The sequence below is a fragment of the Poecilia mexicana genome, unplaced genomic scaffold (assembly GCF_051168715.1).
Source record: "Poecilia mexicana isolate PSO_F unplaced genomic scaffold, ASM5116871v1 scaffold_6, whole genome shotgun sequence".
Lineage (NCBI taxonomy): Eukaryota > Metazoa > Chordata > Actinopteri > Cyprinodontiformes > Poeciliidae > Poecilia > Poecilia mexicana.
In genome coordinates, this window is record NW_028263375.1 from 7344347 (window position 1) to 7368377 (window position 24031).

The 24031-nt window shown below is 38.8% G+C and overlaps 1 protein-coding gene across 2 annotated transcripts; it reads left to right on the forward strand.

The window, feature by feature from the left end:
* The first annotated feature begins 2169 nt into the window (after positions 1–2169).
* kiaa0513 (KIAA0513 ortholog) lies at positions 2170–23728 on the forward strand. 2 transcript variants are annotated; one of them, XM_014997320.2, is made up of 12 exons: positions 2170–2276; positions 11776–12304; positions 14059–14158; positions 15321–15394; positions 15688–15758; positions 17553–17760; positions 17846–17880; positions 17977–18049; positions 18592–18669; positions 21276–21356; positions 21549–21643; positions 22357–23728. In XM_014997320.2, exons 2-12 carry the CDS (start codon positions 11943–11945, stop codon positions 22404–22406), a joined length of 1227 nt encoding a protein of 408 aa, XP_014852806.2. In that variant the 5' UTR covers positions 2170–2276; positions 11776–11942; the 3' UTR covers positions 22407–23728. The 2 variants fall into 2 exon arrangements, with proteins under 2 accessions (XP_014852806.2, XP_087862276.1); XM_088006150.1 differs by having other exon boundaries at positions 17553–17754.
* Positions 23729–24031: the final 303 nt, after the last annotated feature.

A 24031-nucleotide genomic window follows, 5' to 3' on the forward strand; every position in this document is an offset into this window, starting at 1 on the left:
GGGATGTCCAAAGTGTTGCCAGGGGGCCATTTGTGGCCCTCAAAATTATTTTGTTTGGCCCGTGACCACAAGTCAAGAAAGGTTAAAAATGTGGCTATCAAAATTGTTCCAAATGGTGACAGGGAAAAAAAAAACTCAGAAAGATGACAAAAGCGGGTAATTCACCATCATGAAGATTTCATTCAGATTTCAAACATACCAGTTCTTCTATAACTTTAAATCATTCTATATTTTTAAATTCCCTTTTAAACTCTAAGCTATTGCCTAGTTATTACAAAGTTTATTGGATAGGGACAGACACACATCGACATAGACAAACTGAATGAAACAGCAGTCTGTAACCAGGTGCTTTTGCAATAGCAACAGCTAATTCGCAACACTTGTACCTAGATGGGCTTTTAAAAAGTAATTCTAAAAATTGAAGTGATAATTTAAAATAGCACAACATAATGTAAACAAACAAAAACATTTAAAATATCAAAAGTGGGTACAGTTCTGTTTTTGACATTACCAGAGTTTTGTTTGAGTTTTAAATGTACTAAAACTGGCTACAGACTTTAAATCAACAGGAAGTGAGTTCCAAACTGCAGATCCTCTCACCGACAGAGCACTTTGAGCAAAGGTGGTTCTTCGAAAGGGGACCTTACAATTTCCATCTAAAGCCGCTCTGGTAGATCTGCTATTGCCCTGCAGCCTCTGTATACAATCACTTAATGGTGTAGGTGCAAGTCCATTTAAACACTTAAAAATCAATTTTAAAATGTTATAATTTAGAAAATTTGTAAAATCCAAAATGCCAAATTTAGCCAAAATGTGACAGTGATGGAATCTAATCGGCTTTTGATATAAAACCTTTAAGGCCCGATTATAGAGACTTGCTAATGGTTTGAGTACAGTTTGATTAGTCTGAGACCAGACAGGAGCTCCGTAGGTAAAATGTGAGGATCAGTGAGCTCAAAAACATCTCTGCACAGTGAAGTGTCAAACAATGTCTAATAATTTTAAAACAATTTATATTCGATCTAACAGTTTTGCAGATTGTATCAACATGGCTCCTAAAATTTAACTGAGCATCCAGAATTATTCCTAAATATTTTTCTTGTGATACTTGTTCAATAGGGTCCCCACTGATCTGAATATTCAAGGACTGTAATGATGTTTTCTTGATTGAAAAGCAAATGCACTTGCACTAGCCATGTTGATAATCTCTGCAGACTGTTCTGAAGTTTTTCATTAACAACAACACCGCTTTTGTCCGATGTATAAACAATGGTGTCATCAGCATTCATTTGCAGATTGACTTCAGGACAAATTTCAGGAAGACAGTTAACATACAAACTAAAAAGGACCGGACCTAAGATGGTTCCTTGTGGAATCCCTGTTACAATTTTGCAGAAGACAGATTTACTGTTATTAATGACAACACAGTTCACGATCTTCCAAATATGATTTAAACCAAGACAATGACCGTTCTGAAAAATTAAATGATGAAAGAGATTAGTAAATTGTGATTCACCGTATCAAAGGCCTTTTTCAAATCAAGAAAAACTGCACCATTAATTTGTCCCTTGTCAAGTGATTGTTTAACCTTTTCAAGCAGCAAACTTACAGCTGTCTCTGCGGGATGTTGACGTCTGAAACCAAACTGAAGCGGATGCAGAAGATTGTTACTTTATAAATGTAGTAGTAGTTGTTCCAGAATAATTTTCTCCAGAACTTTTGACATGACCGGAACCAGACTTATTGGCCTGTAGTTGCTGATTTCATGTGGACTTCCTGATTTAAAAATCGGTTTCACCAAAGCTTTTTTCCATGCATCGGGAAATTGCCCTGTTCTGATGGAAATGTTAACTGTTTCACCTTTTTCCTCTTCTTCAAATATATTTTATTGTTTATTAGAAATATGTTGACTGTACAAAATCATGTGTCAAAATAACATTTTAACAGATTTTCTATTGAATTACTGAAATAAATAATTTAAATGAGGTTTTACTTTACTGAGACTGTCAGTTACTTTTTGCTTGTACTCTCAGGTTAAAAATATATTATTTTGATTTGTTTGTTATTTTTTAACCGAGAAATACCGTTGATAACGTCTTCGCAGCGCTGATTGGCTGCTGCGCATCCTGACGTCATTGGGTCCCCCCTGTCTTCGTCCTCGCATGTCCTAGCGCATGCGCAGCAGAGTACAGTCTCACAGTGGAGGAGGTTGATCCGCAGAAACACGGAGAGTGGGCTTGCTGTTGTGTCCGGACTCCGTGGGACGATTCGTACAGGTACAGCTGTCTGTCACGCTGTTGTTTTATTTCGAATTCCTCCTGTTTACTTCACCGGAAGTCACGTTTCATCTGCCAGTCTGCATGGCCCTGGGGTCGCAGTGGAGTTCGGTTCTGGTTCCTTGACCTCTGCTGTGTGTTGCTATGGTTTCGTGTCTCCTTGGGTGACCCCCCGTGACCCTCCACAGGGTTCCACGGACACGCCGTGGTCACAGCAGGGCTCAATTCTCCAGGAAACGTCAGCTGTTTGTGTTTACTCTCTGCCGCTTCCTGCGGGAACCGAACCTCATTCAGAAATGCTCCAATTTGTGCTCTTATAGCTCTCTTACCCAAATCCAGCAAAGGTACCACCAGACTCAACATTGTATTTTAACAGTCTGTATAAACAGCTGGGTTCGGCTGGTGTTTCATCCACTATGCTCGTTTTATTTGTAGCAGATTGGGACTTCATTCCTTTTTTCATTCACTGAATTGGTTTTAAAATCGTTTAGTTTGGGGTAAGCAGTAAATGTTTTGTGTTTTGCAAAGTAAGACGAATCGTTCTGATAAGTATTCTCTTACGTAGGATTCATTCGTTTTTACACATGGCTTTGTATTAAGTCATGTAGGTGCTTTTAATTTGAGTAGAAAATGACAGAATTATTTTTTATTTATTATTCCCATGGTTCAGAAGTCAGACTCCACAGGCTCCTACTGCAACTGGAGGTTAGGCTCTCAAGAAGATAATAATGTGTACATATTTGGGTGAAAATATTATCCAGAAGTGGTAACATTACTGGAGAAATAGTGTGAAAAACTAACTCTAATTTGAAAACATAAAATAAAACAGTTTTTTTGTGATGTTACGCAATGTAGCTGGACTCAAGGCAGGTACATCAACTGCAAACGATTAACTTGAAACAGTTTAATCTTTCTGTCAAGCAAATTAATCAATTATTTTTTATTAAGACCATAAAAGGTAAAGTAAGAAGGGATGTGGACTGGATGTTTTGTTCTGTGAGTAATTTTCATTTTGGGTTGCACTTATAGAAAATTAGTAGAAATCACAATGGAAACTCACCTCTTGGGAAATATGTGGTTCAAAATAATTATTTTTGCAAGTGCAAATTATTTCTTTTTGGGACATGTTTTAAAAACTTATTTTTTTCTTTATTCATTTAATCATAAAAGTAATTGGTAGTACTTTTTCTGGGTTCGTCTTTCTGCGTGGACAAGCAGGTTCAGATAATGGATGGATGGATTTTTTTTTACTTATTTTGACTAAAACAAAACAGACTTTAAATAAAATGTTTCTTTCTTAAATCAGAAATTCTGTAAACCGATTCCTCGGGGTTGGAAGTCTGTGTTAAGCTTTCGCCATGTAAGGAATTCATCCGGCATGTTTCTAGGAATGCGCTTTGCCGGCTTGACTGGCAGAAACTCTGCTTATCTTGACGCGCACATGGAGCATGATTTCCTCTAAGCGTTTTTTTCCCAGCATGCACAGCCTCCTTTCACAGCAAAAACACAAAATCTTACCAAGTATTTCTGGTCTACTTTCTACTGCAAATATATAAGTACTCTTGAAATAAGACAAAACTTACAAATATATTTTCTGCAAGATATAGGAGCTTGTTTTAAGTAAACAATTCCTTAAAATTGACAAACAAGTGCTAGTTCCATTAGCAGATTATTTCACTTATATCAAGAATTTATAAGTAAAATAATCTAAGCTTTCAGACCTCAAATAATGCAAAGAAAACAAGTTCATATTCATTTAGAAACAACAATACTAATGTTTTAACTCAGGAAGAGCTCAGAAATCAGTATTTGGTGGAATAACCAGGAGGTTTTCACTGCAGTGGGCTCTTCATGTTTTTCAGAGCTGTATAAGTTTCTAACCTCACTTATAAACTCAGGCAGTAACTCATAATATGCCGTCCAACACTTCTCCTTTTTTGATTCAGCTCCATGTGTGACTGAAGTCTAATTGTACAACACAATCAGAGTGAATCCACTTGAGCCGCAGTAAGCCAGGAGCGTTTGAGTGGATCTCTGCAGTCTGAGCCTGTGATCGTATTTCAGCCGACAGTAACGCAGAGGTGTCTCAGAGAAATGTCGCTCCCACTCACCGGCGAAAGGAGCTGATAAAAGTTATCGCCTCCAGCGGGAGGCGGCGATAATCAGCCAAACGCGTCCTGGTACGGTCCATCCAGGACTCAACATTCCTCACACCAACAGCAGTCTTCCTAAAGCTTCCTTTCACATCAGTGCACTGCAAAAACACAAAATATTACCAACTATTTTTTGTCTAGTTTTTTGTGTAAAAATCTTTGTACACTTGAAATAACATAAAACTAACTTACAAATAACTTTTCATTGGCAGATTATTTCACTTACAACATGGAAAAAATGTCTTATTATAAATGAAAAATTTGCTGGTGGAACTACTTTTTCATCACTATTATTGTTTTTACTAAAAACAAGCTCCTATAGCTTGCTAAAAAAAGTTACTTGTAGATAATTTTTTTAAGTGTACTAAGATATTTAAACTAAAAACTAGACCAAAAATTCGACTGCTGTCTTAAATGTTTCTTCCTGTCGGATTATGGAGCTTAAACAGTTTGGAAATTGTCCTTTTAATCCTTCCCAGATTGATTTGTTGTAACAGTTGCTTCACAGAGGATGTCCCAATGCTTTAATTGTTTTTTTTTTTCCTTTTTTTGCATGTTCGTTCAAAGTCAGACTTCTGTGAGAGCGTTTTACTACTCCACAGCGAAGTAGTAATGGATGAAGACTTTGATGGATCCATTTTAAAGTTATTCAGCAGTGGTGGCCAACAGTATCGTCACCAAATCATAACAAGACGAAGGAAGCTAATAAAAAGCAATCACAGCTAATGGCGACGGCCTTTTGTGGAGCGTTGAATGCAGCTTCTGTAGATGAATCTGTTGGCTGTGCAGTCGGAGCTGAGAGGGATGGGATTGTGACGTGATTTGGTGGCACAGGCTTCTGTCAAAAGTTCATTATCACAATTTTCAGCCGTTCACTGTAAAAACACTTTTATCAATATTAAGGAATTATTGAGCTGAAAGAAGCTCCTATATCTCGACAGGAAGTTACTTTTAAATTACCTTTGTCTTATTTCAAATGTACTGGGATATATACAAAAATGTGATGTAAGATTTTGTTTTAGCAGTGTTTACATCCAGATTTACCGTGTCTGGCTTCTTCTGGTACAGCATTATGACCCATGTCTCATGTCTCAACGACGAAAAAATCGGATAAAATGCGACATGATCGTTCAGTCTGCAGATCCTCTGAAAACAAGTTTGACAAGTGGAGGTGGAAAAAATTAGATTTTTTTGGGGGGAAAAGGTCAGAATTGGGTGATTCAGACTGAAAACGTCGTACATGGACCGTGGCGTGAACGTAGCCTGATGACTTTCTGGCTTGGCATTGTGTTCAGCTGTTGCATTTGTGGAAAAGATTAATGAATTGCTTTAAAATCTTCTGAATCACCATAGAGATGCGTGTTGATATTGTTGGACAGAAGACCTGCTGGATCATGAAATGGATCCATTTTGTTGAACAACAGAAATGCATCACATGTCAGGTGCTGGTGTAAACAAGAAGCAAAGAGGAAAATGCTCTTTTACAAACAAAGGCTGCTTTCACTGGTGCTGCTTGGCGACTGGGAGACGCCATCATGGGAGCTATCTAAAAACTCTCAGATTGCAGAAGGACACTGAAGGATTGTGGGACAGGAAGTCCCGAGCTGGGGATCGGTTCCTGCTCTCCTGTGGATGAGCTTTGTTCAGGAAAGGGACAGCGCAGCTATGCTGAAGCCATATCCCATCATGCACCAGTGGCAGGCAGGGCGGCTGATTTATCGCTTTTATTTGCTGCATATGGTTCGTAAAGCTGAGGTGACAGAGATAAATGGAAAAGGTGCAGAGCTGCTGGGCTCTGCACTGCAAAAACACTAAATCCTACTAAATATTTTTTAGCACCAAGAGATTAATGCAAATATCTTAATTACACTTGAACTAACTTACAAGTAACTTTTCGGCAAGATATAGGAGCTTGTTTTAAATAAATAATTTCTTAGTATTGATGAAAAAGTATTTATTCCACTGGAATATTATTTTGCTCTCAGCATATTTTTCTTCTTGTTTTTAGGCTGGTTGCCATAAGCAATAAATCGATTAACTGCATAATAAATTAAAACAAGCTCAATAATTTCAATTTGCATGACTGTTTGTTTATTTTTCTCTTTTCTCTCTTTCTACCAAAAACTGGATGACAAAAGTCTTCAGTCTGGTGATTTGGTCTCAACTAGCTCCTTTTTTAAGGACAATTTTGTTTACAGCAACTTCATAATTCATTTAATTTGTTGTTTCTGTTGTTTAGTTCATTTAATTTGGTTATTTAAAATCTTCCACTTCCAGAAGACATTCAGTTCTTGCATTATTATTATGCCATTGCCATTATATTACTTGGAAATTGTCTCTAAACAACAATTTTATCGTTTCTCGCAATAAATTCTGGGACAATTTATTGTCTAGCAACATCTGTTATTGTGGCAGGCCTTGTTGTTATAAGTAAAATAATCTGCCAGTAGAATTACTTTTTTATTTACTTAAACAGGCTTCTACTTCTTGCTGTAAGTTGATTTTGTCCTAATCCAAGTATAAGGTATTTGCACTATCAACTAGGCAATTTAATTCAAATTCAAAAATACTTCATTAATTCCAAAGGCAACTTAAATACTCTTGGTTGGATTTTGTGTTTTTGCAGTGTGCTCCTTTTGTAATGTTTCCTGCAGATTTTTAGAGACTTGCGCTCATGCAGTGCAGGTCTAACGCTCCCTGAAGCATCACTCAGGCTTGTCAGGAGAAACGCGGCGGCCCTGGATGTCACTGAGTGTCTGATCATGTTGACGGGGGGATGGGAAGCTCCTGTTTCTGCCAATGGAAGCAGAAACGGCGTTTCCAGTCAGCGTTGCTGTGCAGCAGGACAGGAAGGAAAGGACGCAGGCCGGCAGGTGATTCTGGTGCTGCTGTCCCTCCTCAGCAGGAAATCACGACTGACGCTGAGCAGGAGCTCTGCAGCCGTCATGCTGGAGCGTGGAGGGGAAAGTCGTGACTAGCAGCGTCTCACACCTTCAGTAAAGCTGTTTGACTGCAGGCCCGATGTTCACTCTGCCTCCACATCATCTTTACATCTATATTCAGTCTGCAAGACGAAAGAAAAGCCTGGAGAGACATACAGACACCGGTCACCATAATATATGTTGCTGGACGATAAATTGTCCCAGCAGTTATTATGATAAACAATAATATTGTTGTTTTGAGACCATTTTCAGGTAATTTAATGTTCATTGGATAATAATGACACAAGAAATGAAAGATCAATAAACTTTACTGCATATTTAACACTGGGGCTGGAAGACATTTTAAATCCAAAAATAAAAAAACCCAAAATAACAGAAACAGCAAATAAAATGAATTATGAAGTCTCTGTTGAGCTGGTTGAGACCAAATCACCAGACTGAAGATTTTTATCATCCAGTTTTTGGAAGAAAGAGAGAAAAGAGAAAAAAACATAACTTGTTACAAGTGGATTATATGAAAATAATAGGACTATTTTATTTGTTTAATTAAAATACTGGATGCTTAGATTATTATTGAGCAGGTACAAAAGGTCTGAGATATATATACATATATATATATATATATATATATATATATATATATATATATATATATATAATAAATTATTATTTATTATATATATATATATATATATATATATATATTATATTTTCCCCTTGATTCTAATGATTGAATTGAGAGAAAATGTATCTGTCCAGAACAAATGCAACATTTTGAACAGCATGTCCACTGTAGTTTGTAGCTTGTTTTGATGTTTTGATGCTGCAGTGTGATGACAGAAGAAACCAAACATCCAGTTTTTCCTGTTTATGATTTTACAACAAAGCATTTTAAATGGCAAATGAGCTGTTCCTGTGAATTCAGAGGGTTTATTGTTGCATGTTTCTGTACGGCCACTTCCTGGTTGTATTCCCAGTTCCTCCCAGCAGCATCTGAGCTCTGGTTTTGTGCCTCTTCCTGGCAGATTTCCAGCATGAACAGCAACATCTGAGTCAGTTTCCGAGCAGATCGCCGTCTCCTTTCCTCGTAGCACTTCATACCAATGAGCTCCATGCAGCTCTGCTTTTTCAAAAAGTGAAAATATTCAGGTTTTTGTTTGTGTAGATAAACAAAAAGTATATTTCTGCTTTAGTTCTGCTGACATCAATGACTCAAGCTGAAGGTATTCTGTGAAAACTGAGCAGAAGTAACTTTCACCCTGCAAAATCTTATTGGCGATTTTTATCAAGTTTCTTGTGCAAATATCTAAAACTAACTTACATGACTTTTTGGCAAGATATAGAAGCTTGTTTTAAGTCAGTATTTCTTGAATGTTGATTTAAAAAGTACCAGTTCTATTGGCAGTAAGTAGTACTTTTTAAAAAATATTAAGGTTCCCATATTTTGCTGTAAAGTTTGTTTTGTCTTATTTACAGTGTACTAAGCACTAAGCTAAACTAAAAAGAATCAATTGGTGAAAAAAACAAAAATTAGATTAATTGATCATTCTTTTTATTGCCCAGCCCAGCTTGGCGTTGATCCCAGTTTGTTCAGTTTTGTAAAAACAGACCACTGGTTCTCAGTCTGGTTCAGTCTTCTGACCTTTGACCCTTTGTTTTGATCTCTTTACCGTTTGACTCATTCGTCCACCATGTTGAAACATCCACACATCATCGCCAAACCCTTCCTGGATTGCTGACATACGTTGGTCTTGATGGACATTTTGATCCCAGGCTTTTCTTGCATAAAGCTGCAGAACTGGGAGGAAGTTTAAACCCAATGCACAGTTTGGGATTCTCCATTTTGCACCACTTATTCTCGTTTGGTTTTTCCAAACAATCAGAACAAGGAGGATTCATCTGATGAATTAACTTTGCACCATCCCTGTAACACTGCATTATGTAATAATGTAATAAAATCAAGCTTCAAAATGTAACAAAACATCATTAAACTGTATTTTAATGTAATAAAATCTTCAATGATTTTTGCAATACTTTCTGCATATATTAATGCACTTTTCACCAATTATTACAAAATGCAAAGGTAGCTCTTTTATATAAATAATTACGTTATAATGTTTGTGTTCAAACAAATCATGTTTTACATTCTGTATACATTTAAATTGAAACTTTGGTCAATAAATGCCAAACTTTTGGTCACATTTTCAGACTCATAACCAGAACCCTCAACAAAACGATTCAAAGTACGTTCCAGGATTTAATAAAATGTTTTGCCTTGATTGCTACAAAATGCAGTTTTAATGTTTTATTTTAAAGCCTGGTTTTATTACACTTCTTGATGTTTTGTTGGAGAGAAGCAGCTTTTGAACCTTCATTTCTGCAGCTAGATCTCTCAATCTGAAGTTCTTGATGATCCAGAAAACTTACTTGTGATGCAATATTGTCAGCGGTAGTTTCCTGCATGTGATGCAAAGTGCTGATGCTGCAGCTTTTCTTCGCAGGAAGCCATTGCTGAGGCCAGAAGAAGTGATTTCAACACATCTGCTCCTCTTTTATAGCATTCAGTTTGCAGATTAGATGAGTTCAGGCTGTAAGATGACAGGAGGTTAGCTCATCATTCAAGGCTAAAATACACAAGAAATAGTTTTTTTAATATTGTGATGAATTAATGTGATTATTGTGTTTAATAATTAAGACGATGCAGAATTTGCGTCTCTGCAGAAACGTTTCCACACCAGCATGCTGATCTTTTTTTATTTTTTATTTTTTTGCTGATTTGTTGTGTTTCTGTGTCTGGGTGTTTTCCCCCGGGTGTTACAGTGAATTATGTAACCACGTCATCCTCAGACCTGCAGATCAAACAAACCCCACGGTGTCCACAGTAACGACATTACAGCTTCGCACCAAAGAACAGCTAAAACCGATTAGTTCAGCAAACTGAACACCTCTGGGTTGAGTTTGGTTCCTTTTCACTGAGCTGGAGGGAAACGGTCACAGTGACTCTGCTGCTTTACTTTCAACCAGAGCTCTGCAGAAAACGGCTGCGCAGATGAGAAGTTCAGATTTGACTGCTCTGACTTTGCTTTTTCTGTTAATGGTTTCCTGTTTTTCTCTGAAATCTCTAATGAGAAGCAGAACCATCAATGTTTCAGTTTTACGACGTTCAGATTTAAAACTAAATGTCATCCTGGAGCTTTTGCATTTTTTCTGGTTTTGAAACCTTTATTTCTTTGATGCTTTTTGATGACCTGCACAGATTTCAAGTGCAACAGAAAACACATTTTTACTTTCATAGCTTAATATAAACATGTTTTTTTTATCTTTCAACAGCATTATTAGAGGAAGACTTTCAGGATTATCTGTCTTTAAATTTGAATAAGATGAAAGTTTTATTTAGATGGGAGGAAATTTGTTTTGATAAACCTTCGTTTGTCATGTAGTTTCTTCCGATGATGCTGTTTTAGAAGGCAATCTAGAAAAAACCGTCAGGAGGGAAAAAGAAAAGAAAGGAACAAGGACTGAAGTAAAAGAGATTAGGGAAGAATCGGTCTTCAGTCAGAGGCTTCAACACTGACTGCTACTGGAGATCCTTCCTGCCCACAGCATCTCTGTCCACAGCGACTGTAAAGATGCTTGGAAGACGAGTTACGTCAGCATTTGATTTCCCTTTGGGATGAATAAAGTAATTTTAATTAAATTAATTGAACTGAAGCAAATTTACAAGAAAATTTCAGGAAGAAAACAAAGGAATAAGAAACAAACCTGAGTCACAAAGAAACTAACAAACTGACAGAGAAAAACTATAAAACTAACTGACAAAGAAAAAAAAGAAAAACTAACAAAGGAAGAAATTAACAAAGAAAGACACTAACAAACTATCGAAGAAACAAACTAGCAAATAAAAAAGCAAAGACAACAATGAAGGAAACAAACAAAAGAGGGAAACACAGAATGACTAGAGGGAGCAGGATAAAGGGCTGAAAAGGGAGGAAATAGAGACCAAAACTTGATGGGGACAATCAGGGAGGAGTGAAAGAACAAATAAAGGAAAAGAAGTGACAAAATAATGGGAAGAAGAGACATGGGTCATAAATGAATAATTAATTTCTGCTGGTTTGTGTTTTTCTTTGAGTTCTGGCTGAAATATTCTGTTTATATAGGCCAAACATCCAGGATTCATCTTGCAGATGTGCAGAAACCTTTTTCCATTTCAGACATCTGCTTCTGGCAGAAACCACAGATCAATGTTTCATTAACTTCAGGTGATGTCTGGTAGATCAAACAGTTGGAGATTTTTCAGTTTTACGGTTCTTTTGTTGAGTCTGTTAGCTGACCGGTCCGGTCCTGACAGATTTAAGTTGCCTCTTGAAACATTTGTGCCAATTACCTTTGTTTTGTCCACAGATGTGTTTGTTTCATGACTTCTCTTGAGGTTGGAGCCTCAGGGAACGAGATGACCATCCAGACCCGGTGAGACGGTTCCCCTCAGCTGAAGCCCCCAGCTGGGCCTCCATCCACATGTTTCTATAAAAACTTCTTACTCACTTCATACAAAGAGACAAGCCTCCAACATGGACAACCTGATAGACTTTGATCAGCCGTCAGCGGCCTCGTCTCTCCGCGTGGAGCCTCATCACCAGGCCCACTCGGACGTCTTCTCCCCCGAGCCGCGGTCGTCCGTTCATCAGGCCCCGTTCCTACCAGAACCCCTGGCTCCAACCAAAGCTGGCTCCCAGCGTGCGGACGGACACAACGAGGACAGCGACGCCACGGAGTCTGCGGACAGCGAGAACGACATGGACCCGCCGTGTCTCGACTGGGAACTGAGGCGGTCTTCGTCCTCGTCGGCTCACAGCGGCGAGGACGCAGACGCCGAGGCGGTAGAGAGGAGGCAGTTCATGAAGGCCTACGTGGAGAAGGTGTTTCACGGAAAGTAAGGAGCGACGACCTTTATTCCATATCTCACCTTCTGACGTCAATAAAACGACAGTTAGAGTGTTATCTTGGAGTAACGAAGCTAATGTTGGATCTATGGTCCAGATTTTACAAGAAGATTTGTAGTTTTTTGTATCAAAAATATCTTATTGATTCCTAAGGAAAATTAATTAAACCAGTAAGATCCATGTGGCTGGCAAAGAGCGATCCGATCTGTTGCCTCAAAACAACCCAGAAGAGTTCAAGTCAAATGTCTTAAGTTTCTGTCCACAAGCTTTTCACGATAGTTTTCTGTAATTTTGACCCATTCCTCTGCGTCCTCGCCACTGTGAGCCGTCAAGGACGCAGATGCCGAAATAACAGAGATGAGGCAGTTCATGAAGGTCTGTGTGGAGAGTAAGGAACAACGACCTTCACTCCATACTTCACCTTTTGACATAAAATTACACCTAGTGATATCCTGGGGTAGCAAAACTGGTTAATGAGCTGGATGTTGGATATGTTGTTCAGTTTGTCCAGATTTTACAAGAAGCGGTGTAGTTTTTGTATCAAAATACCTTATTGATCCCTAAGGGGAATTAATTAAATAAATAAGATCCATGTGGCTGGCAAAGAGCGATCCGATCTGTTGCCTCAAAACAGCCCCATAGGGTTCAAGTCAAATGCTTTATGTTTCTTCTCACAATAGTTTCCTGGAATTTTGGCTGATTTCTCCTGGAAGAACTGGTGTAACTGGTTGGGATGCATTTTGTCACTTCCGGCACCAATGCAGGTGTCTGAGGTTTACTCTCAGCCAACACCAATCCAATTTAGAAAAACGAAGCTGAATGTTTAATTTTTTTTAAACACAGATATAATTACATGAATTACAAATTTATTTGCTAACTGTAACGGTACAGCACACTCGGATACACCAACCGCTTCACAAGCTTGGTCAAAAACGTGAAAACACCAATATGCACCAATACACAAATACACCAATATGCTGACTGCCTTGGTCAAATGTAAAAATAAAATCCAATAAACCTTTAAAATGGCTCAGAAAGTGTAATTAGAAAATCCTAAATATAATGTAAAATAAGTAGTAAAGCGCTCAGAGCACATAGCACAGAAATAGACTGAATAGATCTGTCGTTATGGATCCGGTGCATTGTCACCAATAACCAATCTATAATTTTTTCAGTATTGGGATCGATACAGATACTAATAAAAGCCAGTGGGAGGATTTCCTGGCTTGTTGTCCTCCTTTCATCTCCCATAATAACCAGAAACATCGAGTCTCTTTAAAAACTCATGACTCGCCATCTGATCCCCCGGGGCGACGACTGTCAGGGCGAAGAGCTGAAACGAGCTTCTCTAAATGCCACGTCACATTTCGTTTCGTATTTCAGACTTTTCCTTTTCGTTTTCTGCTGCTTCTCCTTCCAGTCCTGACCAGATTAATAATCATCTGTGGACCAAACCCAGTGACCTGCTGGTCTGCTGCGTCCTTAAGGATTACATGCATCAGCATCATCGTATTGACCTGCTTCATCCTTTAGTAATAAGTCCAAATTCTCTGTGTATTTTTACTGGATCTGAAAAAGAGAATTTAAAACTGCAGGACTGCCCTGAACAATGTTGACTTTTGGAAATAATCAGACACACTGTGGGGTGAGAAAGCGGGTGTTTGTGGGGGTGTGTGTGGAAACGAGCCACACCAAATGTTTCCCACAGATTTGATGAATTGCAGCTGAGCTGTTTGTTTTGCAGGGAGGACTTTGACCAGGAAGAGAAGGCGAGGTTTGGAGAGCTGTGCAGCGGAGAGAACGGAAAAGGCAGGGAATGGTTTGCCAAATACGTCAGCGCCCAGGTGAGTGCGTCCAGACGTCACGGCTGACCGCCTAAAAGTCAGATAGCATCACTGAAGTGACAGCTTTAAGAGAGAAGATGTAACACAGGGACAGACCTGCTGAAAACCTGCATCCTGACACCACTTCCTCAAACCTCAAGAACATTTTTCACAATGTATTTAATTATTCTTTTTATTCACAGATTGGTTTTAAAGAAAAAAAATGAATTATTTCTTTCCCTTGTTTTTCTTTTTGTCTGTTTTTCTCTGAACTTTTCTACTAGTGCCAGTAAAACTCATTGTGGGAATGTGCTGTGACCTTTTGAAGTGATAAATTTACAATTTTTTTTATAAAACTCACCAAAATTTGCCACATTAACAAAATGTGATGTTAGTAAAAGCACTGAGGAAACCCAGCCTGTTTAGAGCTTCACAGTTTATCCATCCCACACGGCAGACACATTGTTTAAAGTTTAATCATTTTACAGAAAGTTAGACTTTACTTCACTGAACTCATATTTTGCTATAGTTTATGGTTTTCACACAATCACGGTTTAAATATAATGAATTTATTCAGATTTTCTTACGGAAAGTTCAGCCAAGAACGATGATGTCACTCTAGATTCTGAGCCTGAGTAATATTCAGATTTTTTTTTATTCAAACTCCTTTCATGTCCATAGTTTCATCTCCACATATGCAGTTTATACATCAAAACGTAGGTATTTCTATCTGCGTTCACCTGGTGCATCTCCCACTGCTGTAGGACTTACAGTTTTCTGTCAAATCAGTCCAGAGTGCAGAGAGCGCTCCCAAAGCTCTCATTCACTCTCATATAGGAACAGAGGGAATCACCATAGCAACCAGTGACTCAGCATTTTCTGAGGCAATGATAATTTTACTGTCCCTTCTTAGGAAATTAGTTTAAGGTTAATTGCATAAATTATTGCAATTAGATGATAATATTGTCATTTTGAGACTATTTTCAACTAATATAAAAGTAATAATGAAGTACACCCTCTCAAACTTTAAAAAAGATTTTAAATTTTCAAAATGAAAAAATCAAAACAACTAAAACATCAATAATTAAAATGGATTATGAAGTCTTTTTTGGTAAAATATCATCTTTAAGGCGCTTAAAGGTGTGCAGCAGACAGACATAACTCAGTTATTCTGTTTTTGCAGCGCTGCCACTCCAAATGTGTGAGCGAAGCCACGTTCTACAGGCTGGTCCAGTCATTTGCAGTTGTTCTGTTTGAGTGAGTATTTCTGGATTCAACATGTTTTCACTGAGTTTGACAGGAAACAATGAAGCAGGTGGTGGAATAACCCACTTCAGCTAAATAAGAGATACCTGAGAATGATCAGTGAGTCCTGGACGTCCTGATGGGAGAAAACAAATCATCGAAACGACGAGGAAGACCTGGGTCTGATTTCAAATAATCTGAATAATTCAGTGAATTATTCAACAGTTAAAACCTTTTCCTGCCCTGTTTGGTTTATATGAGGTGAGATATTGCAGAACATTCATAATCCACTTGTGTTTTTGCAGATGTTACCAGATGGACGACTACAGCCCGGCCAAAAACCTCATGACCATGTGCTTCACGTATTACTACATCGGTAAGACCTGGAAACACTCTTACTTCAGTTAAGGAAGACCAGCAGAGTTGGGCAGTAATGTGTTACATCTACTCAGTTTCTAGGATTATCTCTACTCTTACTTTAGTAAAATTTCTGGATTTTCTACCCACTGAATGAAAAACAAACAAGTTTAAAATTCACCAGACACACACACCTGCAGTTTTTGTTAAAGTTTTTTATTAAAAGAAACTGAAAATATATATTTTGCCTGATTTTGTTATTTTTTTGTTGTTACTTATATAATTTTTTTTCCTTTTTATCCTTAAAGTACAAAAAATTCCTCTTAACTTTATATTTTGGTCCGTCTGATGATGTAATTTTTAAATATTAATTGATCATTTGATCAGTTACTCAGTGATGAAGGTCAAACTTGACAAGTTAAAAGAACTTCTGGGCCAAAAAAAATTAAATATAAGTAAAAAAAAAAAACGAACAAAAAAAATAAATAAAGGAAAGTTTAAAATCAAATCAAGCAATTAAAGCTGTTTGATTTTGTTGTTTGTAATTCATTGTAGATCCAAAACTTAAAATTAAAAGAAATTTAATCTAGTTTCCATTTGGGCTTCATCAAACAAATTTATTCTGTTAAGTGTTTGTTACATTTCACCAAGTTTTATAAATTAAATAAAATCTGATTTAGCAACTTTTCTGTAAACAGTAATGTGTTCCTACTTGTTATTTCATAAATTGGCTATAAAAAGACTCTATTTTCTATTGTAAGAAAATAATGTTGGTTACAATTTTACCCTGATTAAAAATACAAAGTTTGCATTAACGCCTGTACTGCACAGGACAAATCTTGACTCACTACAAAATCACACCAAGGTCCACAACGGCCCCGGGGCCACAGTTTGGACCCCCCTGATCTAAATGATCATGAGTTAAAGGCGTTTGCGTCTCAAACTGCGCTGCAGCAGGAGCGGCAGCCAGCGGTTTGCATCACTCTGTGCTGATTCAGACGGTTACCACCTCTGGTTTGCTCTCTTGCAGCAACGCCACAAATAAAAGCCACATTTATGCTTCTGCAAGCAGGAGGCCTTGTGTGATTAGTGCAGTAGTGACACACTGCGTTGCATCAACATGCAGCTGACTCTCCAGGTTGCTCCACCTAGGCGTTTCTGCTTCATCCGGTGGTGAACCTGCAGCAGGAAGCTTCGCTCAGACGCATGAGAACAAGAACGAAACTCGATCCAAAGAAAAGCAGCCGGCTGTTTGTTTAAAGGCTCTTTCAGCTGATGGATTAAAAGCTGTTTTCATTTCCTGCACACTGAGCTGCAGCTGGTCTAGGTGTTGCCAGATACTGTTGAGGCACTTTTCACACCGAGCTGCTGCTCTGTAATGACCCGTGAGAATAACCTGTCTGCAGAAACCGAACCACAGGTAGCTGCTGGTAAACCCTCGAAGGCAGCTGTTTCTATTTATTTTTTCAGTCAGCAATACAGAGATGCAACTTAAAAAACAGAAATATCTTCTGATTATTTGCTGAATTTCTTTCTTTCTTATTTTTAAAAGACCATTAGTAACCTCTAACCATCGCCGTCACATCTTTCCTGTTAAAACTTATGAAATAAAACTACAAGTTTGTTCCTATCCATGTCTGATTATGCAGCCGACAGCGCAGCACCCAGTGACCGTTTTTAAATTGAAATCAACAAAATAAAAGTGATATTAGGCTACCGGCTGCCTGTGATTCAACAGGCTTTAAAACCGTTCAAACGGTCAGTAGAATAAATGTATTTTCTATAAGTCTCCGTCTGCATGCCTCCTGTGCAGGAAAGTGCCCACCTTCTCCCTCTGACCTGCTGGACCGCGGTAACCCACAGGCAGGCCTGGACTCGTACCTGAACAAGGCGAACTCCTGGCTGTCGGGGAAGAAAGACGCTGCAGAGCGCCTTCTGAAAAACACATCAAAAACTGACGTCAAAGGCTTCTTCGGAGGCCTGGAGAGCAAACTGAGGAGCACAATGGCTCCCAGGTCTGAGTGAGTGACAGCAACACGTCTGCTTTGAAGCTCGTTTCTTTAAAACTTTCTCATGCGTCTCCATTCCTGCGTTTTCTGGTGTCAGTGAAGGCCCCGTTGACATGAAACCCAAGTCACCAGGTAAAATGCAGCAAAAATCAGTCTGCATTCTCCACTTTTAGTTAATAAATATATATATAAATAAACTCTTCTATGTTTTTGTTTTAATTTCTCCAGGCTCAGAGGCTCCAGAAGAGAAGAAAGAAGAAAAGATTTATCTGTACACTCACCTGAAGCAGCAGCCCATCTGGTAAGAAGGCGCAGAGCTACAAAATGTTTTATATAAAAAAGAGGATTCATACTTTTGCTTGAAAATAATTTAATTTCATTTAGGTGTTGTTTTTTTTTCCAAGGTCTGGAAAGTGCTTGAATTCTGTATAAAGTCCTTGATACTCAAACTGCACAGTTTTGTAATAAGGTGCAACGTAACGCTTAATTAAAAACCTAAATTTGGAAAATATTTACAGCTGAAGCCAGATATTTTCATACACCCAACAAAAAAGAAAAACATTTTCAAACATTTTTTCTTGCCTTCTGGAGTTAAATCAGACTAAACTTCTCTTGTTTTAGGTCAGCTGGAGTTGCCAAAACTATTTCATTTATTCCAGTTTCTGGTAGGAAGGGAGGAAAGAGAAAAACAATAAAATGATGTGAATGAAATGATTGAGCTTGTTTTAATTTATCCTGTGACTAATTGATTAATTGATTAATTGACTAATTGATTATTGCGGCAGGCCGAGTGGAGCTCATGCTGTTGTGGAAGGAAACATGTGAACGCTCCGTCTGTTTCAGGCACACGCTGAGGTTCTGGAACGCGGCGTTCTTCGATGCCGTCCACTGTGAGCGGACGAAGAGGTCTCCGACCACGAGGTGAGACAGGACGAGAAGTGTGGAAATGTTTCTGACTCTGTTTGAGGAAGTTTTGAGGATCTGGAGTGACGCTCTCCTGTCTTCTGTCTCCTCCCTCTGACTAAAACGGCGTTTCTGACTCTTTCTGCTTGTTGACTCTGACTCTTTGTTTCCTTGTGCCTTGCTACCGGGCAGCGGAGCGCAGGACGCAGAGAAAGACGAGAGGTCTGTCCTTCCTTTAGGCTCTAACGAAGGCATAATGAGAGAAAATGTTAGGATTTAAGTAGGTAGGGAACTGCGGTGCAGTTATAGTTGTAACTCAGAGGGAAGCAATGCAACACGCCCCGTTATGGTTGGGCTGGTGGCATCTGACCAACACAAACAGTCAAAACTGTTACATTTTGATGTTTATCATGCAGGAAAAGCGAGCTTCATGAACTGGCTGTTTCCTATGTTTTTAAATTTCTCTATAAAACCTTCCCACACCATGGTGCCACCACCGTGCTTCACCATGGACTCCCTCCTGCTGGTGGACATTTAGGCTGCATTCACACCAGCCTTAATCCAACTCCAGCTCATTTGTCCTGAAAGTTCAGTTTGTTTGGGGAGGTGTGAACGTGCAGACCATAAAAGCAAACTGGTTCGCCTGCAAACCTCTCGGTCTCAGTTCGATGTAAGCGAACTTTGGCGTCGACCGGAGCTAAGCATCTTCTTCAGAGGTTTTCAAGTCATTTCCTTCAGTGGTTCTTAGTGCAGCGCCCCCACAGGCTCATTGGACTCAGTGCATTTCGGGCCTTTTTTAGAAGATTCAGTCAGAAATAACTGGATTGTTATGAAGTTTAATCTTTAGTCGTTAAACTTCCAGGTTCTGAGAGGGACAGAATGAGAGCAGATATGAGACACAAATTAAATATTTTAATGAGAGACCAACATGTCATCTTAACTAACCAGATTTAGTAACTTCGGGTTTGTTCAGCAGACTCGAGTTTTGCTTTCGATATTTCTGAGCCGTCTTCGTCTCTTGGCATGCTGTTGTCTCGCTGCTGCTGCTGTGATTCTTGTGTCGCCCCCTGGTGAGCAAACGCATCGCAGCCACAGAGTGCACAGACAGGTTGTGAAATGACTGCAGCAATAAATATATTTTAATCGGGAGCAGTCGACTCTGAAGGTGCTCTCTGCTTCTTCACAGCTCACTGCATGTCCTCACCAACGATCTGCCTGAAAATGAGACGTCTTCTCCATCTGCATGCTCCTTCTGCTCCACTCTGCTTTCCTCTGCAGGACATTTCCACCATATGGACTGATGTAATGTTGGGATTAAAATAGATGATTTGATTGAAATGTAGGTTCCAGGATTTCTAAGAAGAAAAAAAAACAATCATCATAAAAGCTAAACATTTACTTGATTTATTTTGCGTTTTTGGTCTAAACCTGACATTTTGTGCTCTCCATATGACCCAATCCGGTCACCAGCATTTCATAATTGCCTTGAGGAAATCAAATCACATCTGTTTCAGTTCTTAAAGGTCAAAACAGGCAACGACTTTGAATTTTCCAGCAGTGACATTTAGGGAATCACTAAAGTGAAGTGGGAGGATCCTAAAGCAGCGAGAGGCAGACAACATAAACCTCAAGTAAACAGTAAATCTGTTATAATTTATATAGAAAAAATGTAACCATGGCAGACAGAACCTTCTGGTGCCACACATGTACATTTTTATGAGTTTTGACCAGGAGTTATGCGAGGTTAAAGGGAGCCAAGCTGAAATATAACAGGAGTTATGAGAGTTTTTTATTTGTCAGAAAACTTTAAAGTTTTATGACAAACTAGATGAAAGTTAGTAGAAATCCCTAAAATTTCATGAATAAAATGAATATGTGGAGATGAAACTGTGAGCATGAAAGTGGTTCAAATCAAATTTTTCTGAATATTTCACAGGGTTGGAATCTAGTGTGTGGGACATTATCTGGGAAATCTGAAAATAAATCATCAAAGTTAAGCTACGATTGTGCAAAAACTGTAAAAAGTATTAAAAAGTAATTTCAGTCGGATAAAGTCCAGCTTTCTGTGAACCGCTCAAACTCTGAATGGTGTTTCTGCTGGAAAGTGTGGCTGATCGGTTCAGCTCATTGCACCGAGACCCAGTTATAGTTCTCCAATCCCGTATCTCATTACACACTATTATCTTTGTGACTGATCTGCGATGCGTTTTGTAACAACGCTTCATGTCTCTGCTGTTGGAGTGTGCAGGCATGAAAACCTTTCCTGCGGCTGTTTTCAGTTTCTGCTCCTCATCTGCTTGTGACGGACCAACAATGATCCTCGTTGAGGGATCATTTGTTGTGCTGCTGCTGACGGCTCACTCATTTCACGTGTAACAACCGCAGCCGTTTACAGTTCCAGGGCTGGTTGTCTGAAGCTCTATTTCTGAGTTGTGTTTTGTGTTTGCATCGTGTCAAACATCCTGTTGCTTCGCGGTCACGCCACCGCCTGTGGTTTGACGCCACACAGGCAGCGCTCAGTCGTTTTCGCTTGATGCTGCTTTGACACCCAGCCCTGAGCTGTTGCCGTGGCGAAGCCGAAAGGTCAGAGGTCAAGGCTGATTGCAGCTCTGTGTGATCTGCAGGGAGAAGTGGCATCACTTGACCCCGAAGGAGAGAGAAGAAAGCTTGAAAATCGATGAGAACATCACATTTGGCCAGCTGGGGTGAGGAGCGCTGCAAAAACACAAAACCTCACCAAGTGGTTTTGGTCCAGTTTCTACTGCAAATATCTTAGTAAAATTGGAATAAGACGAAATATGAGTTTTCGGAAATAATTCCTTAACATTGATGAAAGTGTTGAAACTTGATTCTGACTGCAGTAGTTTTTTGTTTTTTTTTACTGTTTGTGTTTTCAGGACTTTCACCCACAACATGCTGGCGTTCGGTCTGAGTAAAAAGCTCTGTAACGACTTCCTGAAGAAGCAGGCCGTCATCGGGAATCTGAACGAAGGTCAAGCTCAGTGCGCCCAGGGCGGCCATCTTGTTTCTATCTATTTGGGCCTTAAATTCAGGTCAACTGTGCGATGAAGTGCAATAGTCAGGCTAAAGAGTAGTTATAACATTACACAAATACAGACATAGTAATACAAGAGAGAATGAAGTCGAAATAATACCAGGATAAAGTCTTAATGTAGTCAGAAAGAAGCCTTAACATTGGGAGAATAAGGTACACATTTTATGATCTTCAGCACAAAAAATGACAAAAAGTTAAATATCAAATCATTTCCTTATTTTCATCTCATGACTTTAAGACGCACCAGTAAGATTCTGCTAATATTATGACTATATTCTCGTAATTAATCAATTATTTGGCCCTAATACTTTGCCGTACAACTCACAGAATGAATGATTGGAAGAAAAGCCAGTCTTTGGAAATGTTTTCTGTCTTTTGTAATTTCATTTTTTTTAGAAAACAAAGCCAAAAAAACAAGATTAACATTGGACCTGGTTTGAAAAAAATTTATTTCATTTTTATGCCATATAAGCCCAGCTCTTCCTCTTTTTTTAGCTTTTTTCTCTGGCTTCCTGCCTATTTTACCATTAATCTGCACGTCTTCCTGGTTTTCCTTCCCCATCTCTTCACTTTTCACTCCTGCAGAACTTTAATCAATGATTTTGTCTGCAGATTTAAAACAGAAATGTGCTTTTTGTTTCCACCTGCAGAGCAATACCAGCTGCTGAGCGACCATATTGAGAAGATGGCGGCGGAGTGAGTCGGAGATCAGCGCCGGTTTCCTTCCAGTTCACTTCTGTGTTTATGTGGTCCAGTGCTGAGAGATACCATCTGCAAACTGCTGGAATATGAGCAATATTATATTAAACGCACCATAAAGTCTGCAGCCACTGTTCATGTGAAGGTGTCGCGTATCCCCGTCAGACTTGTTTGGTGTTTTGAAACGTCTCATTAAGGATTCAGCGTGCTGTGATCTGATGTTCAGATGTTTATTTTATTTTTTTATTGTTCTGTAGATTTCCTTCTTAAACTGACAAGATGTTGACATAATTTAGAAATTCAAGCTTCAATCTGCACTGCAAAAACATAAAGTCTTACCAAGTAGTTAAGACCAAATTATAAATAACTTTTCAACAAGATATTGGAGCTTATTTTAAGTAATTAATTCCTTAATATTGATGAGAAAGTATTTGTTCCATTGGCAGATTACTTCATGGGGAAAATGGCTTGTTATAAGTGAAATAAGTATTTTTTTCATCAATATTAAGGAAATATTTACTTGAAACAAGCTCTTACATTTTGCTGAAAAGTTCATTTTAAGTTAGTTTTTTTTTGTTTTGTTTTGTTTCCAACTTTACTAAGATATTTGCGCCAGAAACTTGACCAAAAATGCTTGGTAAAATTTTGCGGTTTTGCAGTGCACTCTGTTAAACGCTCATATTCTCCAAACCAAACTACAAAATCAGAAAAGGGAGGATTAAGATGTGAAATTATGACATTTCGTTCTGCTTTTAGCTGCTTTAGCCGCCTCACAGACACACAGATTTCCCCGCCTGCTAAGTGCCTTTTGTGGATCGTTACTCCCGAACCTCACCGCGCTTCCCTCCCTCCCTCCTCCCGGCTCTGAGTGTCGTGTCCCGCCCGTCCACCGGGTCCCGCTGCATGCTGCATGTCCAAACTCTGTGATTGAACTGTGGAGGTAGCTGCTGTGACTGTGTCCCGCCACTAAGGGGCAGCATTGCCATTGATGTGGCTGGTGTAAATATATTCCTGATGCTAAATGTGGAAAAACCATCTGTGGCGCCCCCATGTGGTTCTTCTGTGAAGTGAAAGCATTTTTGTTTCCATTGATCCCCTGAAGAAGGATCGACCCATTCAGAGTAAAATGTAACTGTATCTGTTGTTGTGTTGTATTTGTCGGCTCTCTATAAGCCATTTGCACTAAATTTACGCTCTTCATGTCCATCCAAGAGTGTTTCTGGATTCCAGGTGGAGCTGTCCAACGTGTTCAATATTAAATTAATGTAATAACATTTTAAAACAAAGTGATTAAATTGTGATTATGTTTAAAAAAAAAACAAATATTTTCTGTCAGTGTGACGTTTCTTTCAGGTTCATATTATTTACAACTCAACATATTGAACACAATGTGAGATGTGGAGAAACCAAAGAGAGTTTATTACGTTCCAATTTAAAAAGGTAGCAGAGAATGACGGTTTGTCATCGGGTCAGTGTGGGCAGATGCCCAGGGCGGGATTAGAAAGGGGCGGAGAAACCAAGAACTAGAAAATAAAACATTTTGTCAGTTTTTCTCTGAAGTTTGCTAGTATTTGAACACAGAGAAGAAAGTTTCTCTTGTTAGAACCAAAACAAACTAAAAACAAA

Bases quoted from the DNA above. Each gene is read 5' to 3' on its own strand.
- kiaa0513 (XM_014997320.2), top strand. From the start codon at position 11,943: ATGGACAACCTGATAGACTTTGATCAGCCGTCAGCGGCCTCGTCTCTC. The intron at 17,881-17,976 runs GTAAAATGCAGC...TAATTTCTCCAG, and splicing joins CATGAAACCCAAGTCACCAG to GCTCAGAGGCTCCAGAAGAG. The intron at 21,644-22,356 runs GTCAAGCTCAGT...TTCCACCTGCAG, and splicing joins CATCGGGAATCTGAACGAAG to AGCAATACCAGCTGCTGAGC.